The sequence below is a fragment of the Carassius gibelio genome, chromosome B3, assembly GCF_023724105.1.
Source record: "Carassius gibelio isolate Cgi1373 ecotype wild population from Czech Republic chromosome B3, carGib1.2-hapl.c, whole genome shotgun sequence".
Taxonomy (NCBI): Eukaryota; Metazoa; Chordata; class Actinopteri; order Cypriniformes; family Cyprinidae; genus Carassius; species Carassius gibelio.
Genome location: NC_068398.1, coordinates 12,173,266 through 12,186,100, shown reverse-complemented (window position 1 = coordinate 12,186,100; position 12,835 = coordinate 12,173,266). Strand labels below are relative to the sequence as shown.

The 12,835-nt window shown below is 41.4% G+C and overlaps 1 protein-coding gene across 44 annotated transcripts in view; it reads left to right on the top strand.

The window, feature by feature from the left end:
• LOC127953295 (intercellular adhesion molecule 1) overlaps positions 1-12,835 on the top strand; it is a 126,295-nt gene that overhangs the window by 20,303 nt on the left and 93,157 nt on the right. For 14 of the 44 annotated variants that reach the window (XM_052552386.1, XM_052552387.1, XM_052552347.1 and 11 more), the window contains exon 1: positions 10,673-10,882. The exons of 1 other annotated variant lie outside the window; for it this stretch is intronic. In XM_052552386.1, the coding sequence (XP_052408346.1) occupies positions 10,825-10,882 (58 nt within the window). In that variant the 5' untranslated portion in view covers positions 10,673-10,824. Of the gene's footprint in view, positions 1-10,668; positions 10,883-12,835 lie in introns of those variants that run through there. 29 more of the 44 variants (XM_052552385.1, XM_052552356.1, XM_052552382.1 and 26 more) reach the window with 8 other exon arrangements.

Genomic DNA, 12,835 nt, shown 5'->3' with positions numbered 1-12,835 from the left:
GACTCCTGTTGTGATTGTTGTAGTAGAGTGACTTCAGCATCTTTGTAGGCACTGGCTGTCAGGCTGCCAGTGGCCGCCCCATGGGAAGCTGTGGACTCTATCAGCTCTTGGAATGTTTTATACTGATCAAGGTTAGTGACTGAGGTGCTGATAGTAAAGCATGTAAGTGTGTTTAACCTAGTCTGGCGCAACTCGTCTCCCTCTTCCTTCATTGGAGATGGTGTTTCAGGCCACAAACTCTGAGGGTGTTTTAAGAATGATGGTCCCTTGTACCAGTGGCTACCTGGACCAAGCTCGTTCAATGTCTGTCCCCGTGTGATGTCATCAGCTGGGTTACTGGAAGAGGGCACAAATCTCCATGAGTGCTGATCCGTGATATCTTGGATCTCTGCCACCCAGGTGCCGACAAAGACTTTGAATCTACAAGACTCAGATTTGAGCCAGGTAAGTACGGTGGTTGAGTCAGTCCATAAGGTGATGTGATGAATAGGCAAGGTTAACTCAGTGCTTACAACTTTGGCCAGTTGAGCACCAGTTAACGCAGCACAGAGCTCTAGGCGGGGAATGGACTGCTGCTTCTTTGGTGCCACTTTGGATCTTGCTGTAAGAAACGATACTTCCACATCTCCCTGCTGGTCTTCCGTCCTTAGATAGGCCACTGAACCACATGCTCGTTCAGAGGCATCACAAAAGATGTGTATGTCCCGCTGACTTGTTTCTTTGTCTTTAGCTGGACTGGTATAAGAACTTGGGAAGGCAATGTACGGTAAAGAAGGTAACTCTGCTTCCCACTCTGTCCAAGTTTGTAATAGATCAGGGGGAAGGTTTGGATCATCCGAGTCCCTCTTTTTGTCCCACAAGCGTTGGACTATGAGCTTAGCCCTGGTGGTGTATGGAATCAGGTAACCCAGGGGATCATACTGACTAGCCAATGTTCTGTAGATATTACGCATAGTGATCTCAGCATTTTCTGTGGGACGATATCTGTAGGAAATGGTGTCTGTTTGGTGGTTCCAAATCAGTCCCAGGGCAGATTCTTGTGTGTCTGTTTTGCCGTGAGAGATCCAGAGATCAGCACTGGCTGATTTCAACTCTGTGGGCAGGTGGCTTATAGTTAACGGCTGGTTACTAGACCACTGTCTCAATTCAAAACCACCATCTGCCAATAGGGCCCAGATTCTGTCGACAAAGGTTTTGGCTTCTTCTGTCGAAGTGAAGCTCTGAAGACAGTTGTCGACATAAAAGGACTTCATGACAGAATGTCTGACATCTTCTCCAGGTTCACTGTGATCTGAGACATGCCTTTGAAGGGCATACACTGCGCAACAGGGACTGCAGGTGGTCCCAAAAGGAAGGACTTGCCACTCAAAAACTCTGGGTTGTTCTTGTACCTTGAGGTCTCGCCAGAGAAAACGTAACAATGGTCTGTCCTCTGGGAGCAACCGGACCTGGTGGAACATCCCACGTATGTCACTGCTGACTGCAATGGAGTGTTCCCAGAATCTGAGTAAAACGGCGAGTAAAGAAGGCCCCAGAACTGGTCCCGGGAGCAACAGGTCGTTCAGATTTTGGCCCTGATAATGGAAGGAGCAATTAAAAATTACTCTGTTTTTCCCATTGTGGTGGACCATATGGTGTGGGATGTACCATGAATGGGCAGAGTCCTTTTCATCATGCTGATCCAGCTTAACTACATAACCTGCTTGTTCCAGTTTATGAAGCTCTGCTGTGTATGCAGCTGCTTGGTTTGGATTTTTAGCCAGTCTCTTTTCAGTAGCTCTCAGCTGTGAAATCACTGCCTCTTTGGGTGCTTTGAGCTGCGGCATGGGTTTTACCCATAAAAGAGGAGTGGCATATCTCTTGGTCCCATCCACCTCTACTCTGACTGTCTTGGTGTCAAGGAGCTTTATAGCCTCCTGGTCTTGTTTGGATCTGGTGCTGGTGTTTTCGCTGCGCCAAGGCAGCACATCCATTTCCCACAGTCTTTCAACGTTCTTGTAGAGATCTTTCTCAGAAGATGAAACTGAGGTGAAGAAACAGTGCTGTTCATTCATGTCACACTTGAGGGGTGGCACAGGCCCTTGTAATGTCCAGCCAAGGCGTGTCTTGATGGCAGCAGGCCCCCCTGGTGGTCCAAGACGAACTGGCTCCACTGGAGTAATGAGATGGGGGTAGTCGGAACCGATGAGCAGCACAGGATGGACTGTCTCTAAATGCCGTAGCGGCAGACCTCTCAGGTGTCGATATTTCTCCTTCAGAGCTTTTACTGGATGGGTATGTTCAGCCAGGCTTAGTTGCTGGGCCGTAAAAGCACCTTTAGGGCCCTATTTTAACGATCTGAAACGCAAGTGTCAAAGCGCGAAGCGCAAGTAAGTTTGTGGGCGGGTCTCGGCGCTGTTGCTATTTTCCCGGCGGGATAAATGGCTCTTGCGCCCGGCGCAAATCTAAAATGGGTTGGTCTGAAGTAGCTTCATTATTCATAGGTGTGGTTTGGGCGTAACGTGAAATAAACCAATCAGAGCGTCATCCAACATTACCTTTAAAAGCAGGTGCGCAAGTTCCATTATGGATTGCTATTATTATGGCGTATTTACCAGGCGCACGCCAGGAGCGGTTCACAGCCGAGGAGACTGATGTTCTTGTAAGAGCAGTGAAAGACAGAGAAGTTGTGTTGTATGGGGATGGGAGAATAATTAGCCTGAATAATTTGTGAGCTAGTTTTATGCCTATTTTTTTCACATCTTCGTGGCACACCACAATGATTTCCGTCATCTCATGTGTTAATATTTTTTTAGTGTAACAATTTATGATTTGCAAAAATAACTGTTGCATCTGTGTAGATTACATGAGCAAAGTGTATGCGCGTTGTGCACGCTATACATTATGGCCAAGCATGCGCCCTTAAAATAGCATAATGAACAACGCGCAACGCGCCACTGACTTTAGACTAGTTTTTTTCTGGTCAGTGGCGCAATTGTTTAATGGAACAACAAAATAGCACCAGGGATCGTTTGCGCCGGAACACGCCTCCTTTTTTGCGCTGAACCGCCCAGGGAGCGCAAGTTCATTCACTAGTTTAGCGACGTGCTTCTGTGGAGGGAAAAGCGCGCTTTGCGCGGGTGCAAAATAGGAATGACACATGCGTCGGTGTACAAAGTCAATTGCGCTGGGTGCAAGATAGGGCCCTTAATGTGGAACACCTTCTTGGGCTGTGACAGTGGAGAGATAGAGAATGACACCACTGCCCCACTGAGGACTTGGAGCTCTTGCCTGACTGTGCGGAGCGGTAAGTCTTCCGGTTTACCTTTGAGGCTAAGCTTCTGAGCGGCACTGTGTAAAAGAATGGTTCTTTCTGACCCATCATCCTGGATGGCGTAGGCAGTCATCTGGTGTTCTCCATTCCTGAGTATTACTTTACTTATCTTGAGCAGGACTTTTCGGCTGGCAGGAGGCTTTCGAATGAGTAGAATCTCATTCATGGTATTTAGTAGACAGGAATTGGTGTCGCAGGTGGAAGCAGCTTTTGGTGGCACAGTCTGTGAGCTCTCAGCACCTTTTACTGTAATGTCATGAAGACTTAGCAGATGTCGATTATTACACTGCTTGCAGCGCATTTTCAGACTGCATTCTGTTGCTTGATGGCTCCTGCCGCAGCGCCAACATCTGTTATTCTCCCTGATCCACTGTCGCTTCTGCTCTGTAGTGAGTTGCTTGAAATTTGAACGGTTATTCAAGGAGTGCTTAGTGTGATCGCAATAGGGGCAGTAGGGTTTTGGAACAGCTTTCATGGTAGGAGCTGAGGTACGCGTTTCAAGAGTTGTCTTCTCAGTGTTCAGCAGAATGTTTGCGTTTTTATTAAGAGGCTTGTGTTCTTTGATTACCTCTCTGGTTCGTGCAGTAGGCCCTCTACGCTGGCTGGTTACAAATCTAGATGTGTCCTCCTGTACTTGAATTTCGTACTCCAACCATTCAGAGAAGTCCAAGAGTGTTGGAATTGGAACACGGTGTGGATGAGCAAACCGGCGAAAACTTGATTTGAGATCATGTGGTAATTTTTCCAGCAGTCTGGAAACATGGGATCCACACTGCAATTCAAAGGTGCCCTTTCTTCCGAGTTGCCCCAACATACCAACCAGTGAACGAACTTTGAGTGCAAACAGTCTGAAAGCTTTTATGTCACCGCTGTTGATGTTTGGGCTATCCATAAGTTCTGCTATTCGCTGTAATGCAAGCTGGTGTGGCTGACCGTACTGCAGGTCCAGAGCAGCCATCGTTTTTGTGAAGGGGGTTTGTGAATGGCTGTATGAATCAGCGATGAGTAATGCCTCTTCTAGCTTGAGATGGTCTGTGAGAATCTTAAACCTCTCTGTGTCATTAGCAGGGAGTATGTTCTCTAAGGCAATCTTCAAACGTGAAAACTCTCTTGGGTTTGGATGTACAAAGTCTGGTATGGTGGGAGTAGGGCCTTTGTACATGGACTCTGGTCCGAATTGAGGCACTTGTCTCGATGAGCTATAGGGCATTTGGTGATGCCAGGCAGAATCATAAGGGGTAGAGTCTGCCTGCTCCTTGTTGTATGGAGGATAATAACCACGTCCTTGGTGGTAGCTTTCTTCCTCCTCTGGGATCCCCTGACTGAATGGCTGAGGACTTGGCATGTTATAGGGAGGGTAAATTTTGTCTCCAGGAACTGCTGCCAAAGCTGAAGATTGTTTCTGACTTGAGAAGCGGTCTCCTCTGGAACGTGGTGCAGGCACAGGCTTAAGACTTCCCTCAGCAGACTGCATGTTTTTTCCTTGGCGCGGTGCAGGAATGGGTTTGCTAAGTTGAGGTTGAGCCACAGGTCGTAGTTGACTGGCCTGAATCTGAAGCTGCTGCATCTGCCACTTAAGTTGCGAGAGCTCTTGAGCATACTGTTGATTTGTCTGCTTCAATGCATCCCTTTCCATCTGCATCACCTGTACAGTGTGAAGCATGTTCTCATTTGCATAACGTAGATTGCGATTTCGTTGCTTAAGCAAGGCGTTCTCAGACCTGCCTGGGTCATTATCGGACCACTCTTCTGAGCTGTGATACTCATCATCTGGAATCTGAGGAAGCTTAAATGCCATCGCGCCCTCCTCGTCTGACAGGTTGGAGGGTATCTGAGTGTGTGGTGACACGGGTTCTGAATGCAACGTTGGTAAGACGAAGCCGGTAAGATCATAATCTCCATATCGGCTGGGAAGGGAAGTCTTCCTTCTGACACGCCCAGTTGGCTCATCATCTGCATGAGTTGACATCTTATAAGCCTGCAGCAAGTCTCATCCGGCTCGAAGGACCATAAAAAAATGAGTTTTGTTTTATTAGCAAAGTCTCATGTGGTAAGTTGCTGGTTAGGTTTGAAACCCGCCACAGGGTGTCCGGTAAGAGACGTGGTCAAAGAAGGATAATATGGGAATAACCCGTTTATTTGTCACCACAACAACAATAAGGGTTTCTGTGGGTTTTTTTACATTGACGCACAACCCGTAAAATGAGTGGAGATATATCTAACATGCAATGTTAAAGTTTAGCGTCTGCATCAGCGCTCCGATGGACTCACTCTCAACTTCACACTAAGCGCTGTGGGCGGGATATTTGCCTGCACGTGGATCAGCGAATGCTGATTGGCTGCCTGTGTGTCAATCAGTCTCGGTAAAAGAGAGAGAGAGAGATATGATCAGAAGATTCATTATCCTTAAAGCTATAATGGCCTTTTTAACAACAAAAGAACTATAGTGTAATCGAAAAGGAAGCTTTGGCCTTATTACTTGCTCTCCAGCATTTTGATGTATATGTAGGGAGTAACTCCAATGCTATCGTTGTGTACACTGACCATAACCCTTTGGTGTTCCTATCCAGTATGTCAGGTTCCAACCAGCGATTACTACGGTGGTCTCTCGCTGTCCAAGGATATAATCTGGACATCCGTCATAAGAAGGGTGCTGAAAATGTTATGGCAGATGCTCTCTCCAGAGTATGAAATTGTTCTGACATTTGTATCCTCTATACGGTATATGGTATTGTGAATATGATTACTACAAACTGTGGTTTGTATTCTTGGTGGTGGGGGTGTTACATCCCTAGGATGTATGTTGTTGTTTTTTTAAATTGTTGAGGTATGTTTTCCCCACCCTTTGGGGTGTGGTTATGTATCCTATGTGTGTTCTCTCACTCTCTACCGCTCTCTAATTGATAGGCAGTTCAAATTGCCCACAGGTTCAATTCAATTCAATTCAATTCAAGTTTATTTGTATAGCGCTTTTTACAAAACAAATTGTTACAAAGCAACTTTACAGAAAATTATGTTTCTACAATATTTAGTAGTAGCTAGTAGTTTGTGCACATTTGACAGGATTTTAGAAAAAATAAAAATAATAATAATAATAGTACAAGACGTAGTCAGCTAGACGATGAACTATCAATATTATTAATTAAGTTATTATATGATTCAGTCACACATTTAGCAATAATTGTTAGTTCTGTTTGTCGATTCAGGGTTAGCATCATCTGAGGTCCTCTGAGGGTCAGCATCATCTCTTCTCAGGTGTTCTGGATCCAGACTGGAGCTTGTGTAAATCCTAGTTACCACGGGATGTAAATCCCGTGGCGAAACATAGAAACAAAATACAGACATCATTAGCATAGCTGCTGATCCAACAAAGTAAAATTAGTTTAACCCAAGCTAATGAATAAAAAAGCACCTTTGATCAGATGCAACTACACTCACAATTTAAAAGATACATTATTCGAATGCTTGGCGAAAGAGATGTGTTTTTAATCTAGATTTAAATAGAGAGAGTGTGTTTGAACCCCGAACATTATCAGGAAGGCTATTCCAGAGTTTGGGAGCCAAATGTGAGAAAGCTCTACCTCCTTTAGAGGACTTCGCTATCCTAGGAACGACCAAAAGTCCAGCGTTTTGTGACCTTAGGGTGCGTGATGGGTTGTAACGTGGTAGAAGACTAGTTAGGTACGCTGGAGCTAAACCATTTAGGGCCTTATAGGTAAGTAATGATCATTTGTAACTGATACGGAACTTAATAGGTAGCCAGTGCAGAGACTGTAAAATTGGGGTAATATGATCATATTTTCTTGACCTCGTAAGGACTCTAGCTGCTGCATTTTGGACTACCTGTAGCTTGTTTATTGACGAAGCAGGACAACCACCTAGAAGTGCATTACAATAGTCCAGTCTAGAGGTCATGAATGCATGAACTAGCTTTTCTGCATCAGAAACAGATAACATGTTTCGTAGCTTGGCAATTTTTCTAAGATGGAAGAATGCAGTTTTTGTAACATTGGAAATATGATTTTCAAAAGACAAATTGCTGTCTAATATAACACCCAGATTTCTGACTGTAGAGGAAGTAACATTACATCCGTCTAGTTGCAGATTGTAATCTACAAGATTCTGTGTAGTGTTTTTTGGTCCAATAATTAGTATCACTGTCTTATCTGAATTTAATTGGAGAAAATTATTTGTCATCCAATCTTTTACATTTTTAACACACTCTGTTAGCTTAGATAATTGGGAAGTTTCATCTGGTCTCGTTGAGATATATAGCTGAGTATCATCAGCATAACAGTGGAAGCTAATTCCGTATTTTCTAATAATATTACCAAGGGGCAACATGTATATTGAAAATAGAAGGGGACCTAGGACGGATCCTTGTGGCACTCCATATTTTACTGATGATAAATGAGATGACTCCCCATTTAAGTAAACAAAATGTTTAAACAGGTGGTAGTCATCCGAGTGTGTGCTGCAGACGGTGCTGCTACAAAAGAGCAGAGGGAACACTGCTTGGGAGAGGCTCACTTCTCCCCTGCTCCAGACCTGCATTGTGTTTCTCCGTTGATGGTGTAAGGTTCAAATAGTTCTTAAGTGTTTTGAACTGAAACTGAATTGTATTCCTGTGCACAAGTGGTGTGTTGAATCCACAGAGTGTAGCACATTTATTTTCTATTGTTATTTCTGTTAAGGTATTAAGAGGTATTGTAACTCACTTTATTTGATTTATCATTAGTATTGGAAGCTGTAGGGAGAGGGTGGCATTTTATTTTGTACTCATGTTTATCCCTGTTTTTGGTTAGTGAGGGAGTTGAGGAAAGCTTTTGTTGCTGATTTTCTTTTCTTTTACTTGTATAGATTATTTAGTACTCCTGCTGCTGTTTTGTTTGTTGTTTTGGCCAGGCCCTCTCCTGAAGACATTTGTTCCTTCCCTTTATAAATAAATTACTTATTTTCTTACTCTGTGGTGGTTGTACTTTCTGGAGCAGAGGACTGATGTGATTCCTCCACGTTTTCTTTAATTCGTTCCTTTATAAAGTTTAGTTACTCTGTTATTCCCACTGCCAACCCTAGACTGGGAAAGTGGATCGTAACAATGGGCGAGACACAGGCAACGGATGCAGAACTTGTGGGTGTCCAGGGCCTAGATGGGTCCCAAATACAATTAAAAAATGTTCCACATGCTGGAACTCTGAGAGGGAAATCCGCCTTCTTGCGTATTCTCTACAGCTGTCTTCAGTAGGATATGTGAAAGAGGAAAATTCTGAGTTTTGCCGCCAATACAATGCATTATATAGTGGCGGGGGCCCGCCCCCATTCACCATCTTGGCTGGCATTGGCCAGTGAGAGTTGCAATTTCACTGGTGTTGTACAATAATATTTAAGGTTTAGGAAGGAAGGGTGTCTTCAAGGTATTAATGCCATGTTGAGAGACCGTTCTCGAGAGGGAACCAAAAGAACAATAAAAACCAGCATGGTGGACCATACGAGGTCATTTACAATCATTTTTATCGACAAAGTGAAAGTGACGTCACATTCAGCCAAGTATGGTGACCCATACTCAGAATTTGTGCTCTGCATTTAACCCATCCGAAGTGCGCACACACACAGAGCAGTGAACACACACACACAGTGAGCAGCCATTTATGCTGCAGCGCCTGGGGAGCAGTTGGGGGTGCAATGCCTTGCTCAAGGGCACCTAAGTCATGGTATTGAAGGTGGAGAGAGAACTGTACATGCACTCCCCCCACACACAATTCCTGCTGGCCCGGGACTCTAACTCCCAACCTTTCGATTGGGAGCCTGACTCTCTAATCATTAGGCCACAACTTCCCACAAAGGTACTTACTCATTGCTTATTTGAGGGAAACAGAGGAGCGAAAAAAAGGCGCATAAGGCAAGAGAAGCTGTCAAACTGTCCTAAAGTCTTTTTCTCACCGGGTACCACTTACATAAACACGTCATCCCTAGGGGCTGCCTTTGTTGTTTTGAAGGCTATGTGAGAGCACGGAACTGGGGCTGTGTGCAAAATGTCATACTTGCTTACTACTTACTGCCCAGTACACAGTGTATACTGCCTACTATTTTTTAAAGAATAGTGTGTGAAGCAGTATACAATAAGCAACAAATGTTTCAGAGTAGTGTGCTAAAGTGTTGTCACATGACGAAACAATAATTCAACACAGCTTGCTGAGTTTGTTACATCACAAATATATGTACTAACTATTATTTTTACAATTTCATTATTCATGGACTTTACATACTGAACAGAACTAATAATTGTGTAAATAGTAGTTAGGTGGTAGATATTTAACAGTATGCAATAACATAGTGTGTTTAAATGATCATATTTAAAAATATTATTAAATGAATACAACTTTATTGGGACAAATAAACTTTCCTACACATATACTGCTAACCACCTAATAACTACGCATTATTAAGGAGACGTTTTATTTCAAGTTTTTAAATATTTCCTTTATTTTTACTGAAAATAAATGCCTTTCTGATATTATATGATATGTGTTGGGAAAACCAAGTTTTGGTAAAGGGCGGCCTCGAACTCGTGTCAAAATGATTTATCACACGTCTTGCAGCCGCTGCGCAACTGATATTACAGATAAAAGGGCATCTTTTGCAATGCTGTTTATTGCAGCAAGGTTTTGGTGGGCGGAGTTATTGTAAATAGTCTCTGCCAACAAATTATTTATATATTAGATATATTTTCGATATTTTCGATATTTTTTTATACAGTATCTTTAAATTAATCTGCACTGTATAAAGCACTTTAGAGATAAAGGTGACGTCATTTGACTTGATCGAAAACGTTCTGTAGAGATTAAAGTACAATTTATGTCCTACTTACGATATTGTTTTTAGATACACAGTTTACAGTAACATGTAGCCTATGTATAAAAGTGTTTTATAATTACCATTCCCCGCATCCAGTTCACTCATGCGTTTGAAGATGAAACATTACATTAAGTCCGCTGCGTTCTGTGAAACAGTATCACATGTATCAGATGCATACATCAAATTTCAGCAAATGTAGCGGGTAATCCGGGAATTCCATGCATAGGCTACAGAACATTCACTTACTATTCACAGTATACATGCAGCATACAGCAATATAGTAGGAGTTATGTGGTAGTATGCCATTCTGAACACAGCTTCTGTACTGATTTCAGTGTGCTTGAGTTATATTTATCAGATTCTGGTAAATAAAGTAGGTTATCCGAGTATTTGATGCATACAGAATGCACACTATGTACAGAATACAGACTGGATACTGCAGAAACAGTACGAGTATGAGAGTATGGCATTTCGAACACAGAATAGGAGTACATCGATCTAGTACGAGTTTTAGGGTGGGGAGTCACGTGTTTGATTGCCGTTCCAGTGCACTTTCACTGGTAGAAGGTTGGAAAAACACGGCTTTTGTGTTGTCTGGAACGCTGCATTATTTGCAATATTTTCTGATCAATTACTTTTCCTTGAGAACGCTGAACATGTTTCAACATTTCATTGTTTATCTCTTCGCAGTTTCACCGCTTGTGAGTCTCACAGGTTTGTATGTTTTATTTGTTTAACGCCTGAAGTGCAAAGATCTGTTTATCTGAAATGTTCCTAAATGTTAGCTATTACTTTATTTGGAGATTAAATGATTTTAACTTTATTATTAATCGTAGGACCAGTGTTTGGGGTGCAACATTATTTCTGTTCAGTTGACATGTTTGTTTTTGTTGCATGTGATAATACAATAGGCAGGCTTCTATAAATGCAAAACAATTTAAAATTGTTAAGACAAGGTAATTTCGATCTAACAGGCTCTTCGTCAGACAATAAAAATGTATTTCAAACATGTCTTTATACTTGGGCTACAAGATTAATCAACGAATATCGAAATCTTAATTTAATCCCCCATAGGAGCTATCTGTAAATCCAAAAAGTCTCAAAAATATTATGTCGCCTCCATGCCATGGACCTTTGAAATTGCTGAGCCACCAGACTTTTAAATGATCGATTTCTGATCGCACAACGATGTTCCGAATTGAGGTTTTTTAAAAGTGTACCAGTTTAACACACATTTATCCAAAATACCGCAGGGGCAGTGCAACATATTAGCTATTTTAGATTAAATAGTAGGCCAATCTCTTATTTCTAGTTATTATTGTTATTATTATTATTATTATTGTATTATTATTATTATTATTATTATTTTTTTTTTTTTTTTTTTTTTTTTTTTGCAGTATGAGAATATTTGAAAGTTTAAGTTTAATAGGTAAAATCACATTGTTAAAGGTAACCACATCCAAACTGGCCAAACGGAACCTTATTTTTAAAAAGAAATATGAAGGAGAGGTTAAATCTGCTCAAATCAGAAGGTTATGGTCTGTTATAAACCACATGCAGTGTTTTTTTCTAAACATTTTTAAGAATAGGGTCACTCCCTGTTCACAATATTCCAGTATTTCTGCTTGTATGGTCTTTGTTTCCAGAGAGTACTGAATATAACAGTTCACTTTATTTAAATTTGTTTTGTTTTTTTTGACACTCATGGTGTGACATAGGCTATTCATGTAATGAAATGGCAGACTGGTAGAGCTGGCTTTAGGGTTATATATGTGTATGTATGTGTGTATGTATCTGTGTGATTAGATGCATTTTGCACCTTTATAGATTGCTAGTTGATATGTAATTGGCTAAAAAAAAAAGTAGAAAAGTGTCTATTACTAATGGTGTCTATTAACTTTGCATAAAAATTTGTCTTTTGTACTTAAGAACCAAATATGGGTGTCATACCATACAATTGTTTTAATACGACTAATATGGTTTTATATTTAATGTAAATTTTTTAAAAACATTGTAAATTACTAATTAGCTTATAACACTTTCATTGTAGGCCCACAAAAAGAGAGCAAAGAACGTTTACATCATCAAAGAAAATATTAACTTCGGTCCAGCGAGTTCAAGCACTCTCAAAAAACTTCCATAATAATATTTAAAGCTATTTACTCTGTAAAATTAATATCTTACTTACATTCGTATATCTTGACTTTGTTGTTTCTGATGAGAGAATTAGAAAAATAATTCAATCATCCAGCACGCATCATGACAAAACAGCGGCGTTTCATTGGTGACTCATCTGAGTGCCTCTGATTGGTCCTTGCATTCATAAGCTCAACAGAATCGTATAGGATTGGTTATAATGCTCAGTGGTTCAAAACGTGTGTCTCTGCCTCTGTGCTGCTCTCTCGAATGATAGGTAAAGAGGATTTTAATGACTCAGGATGATAAGATGTAACATGTAACAATGTGTTACACTCAATAGGTTTTCAATGCAAGCTGGTTTCAAGACCTGATGTAGGACATCTGAAAAAATCATTTTATCCTGTGAAATTCAGATGTAAATTTCATGTCCTGCAGTGATCATTAACCAGCCTATACAATTCTAACAACAGATTCAGTACCAGTCCATAAAAAAAAACATATTATCAATATACTGTTTCCACAGCAAAA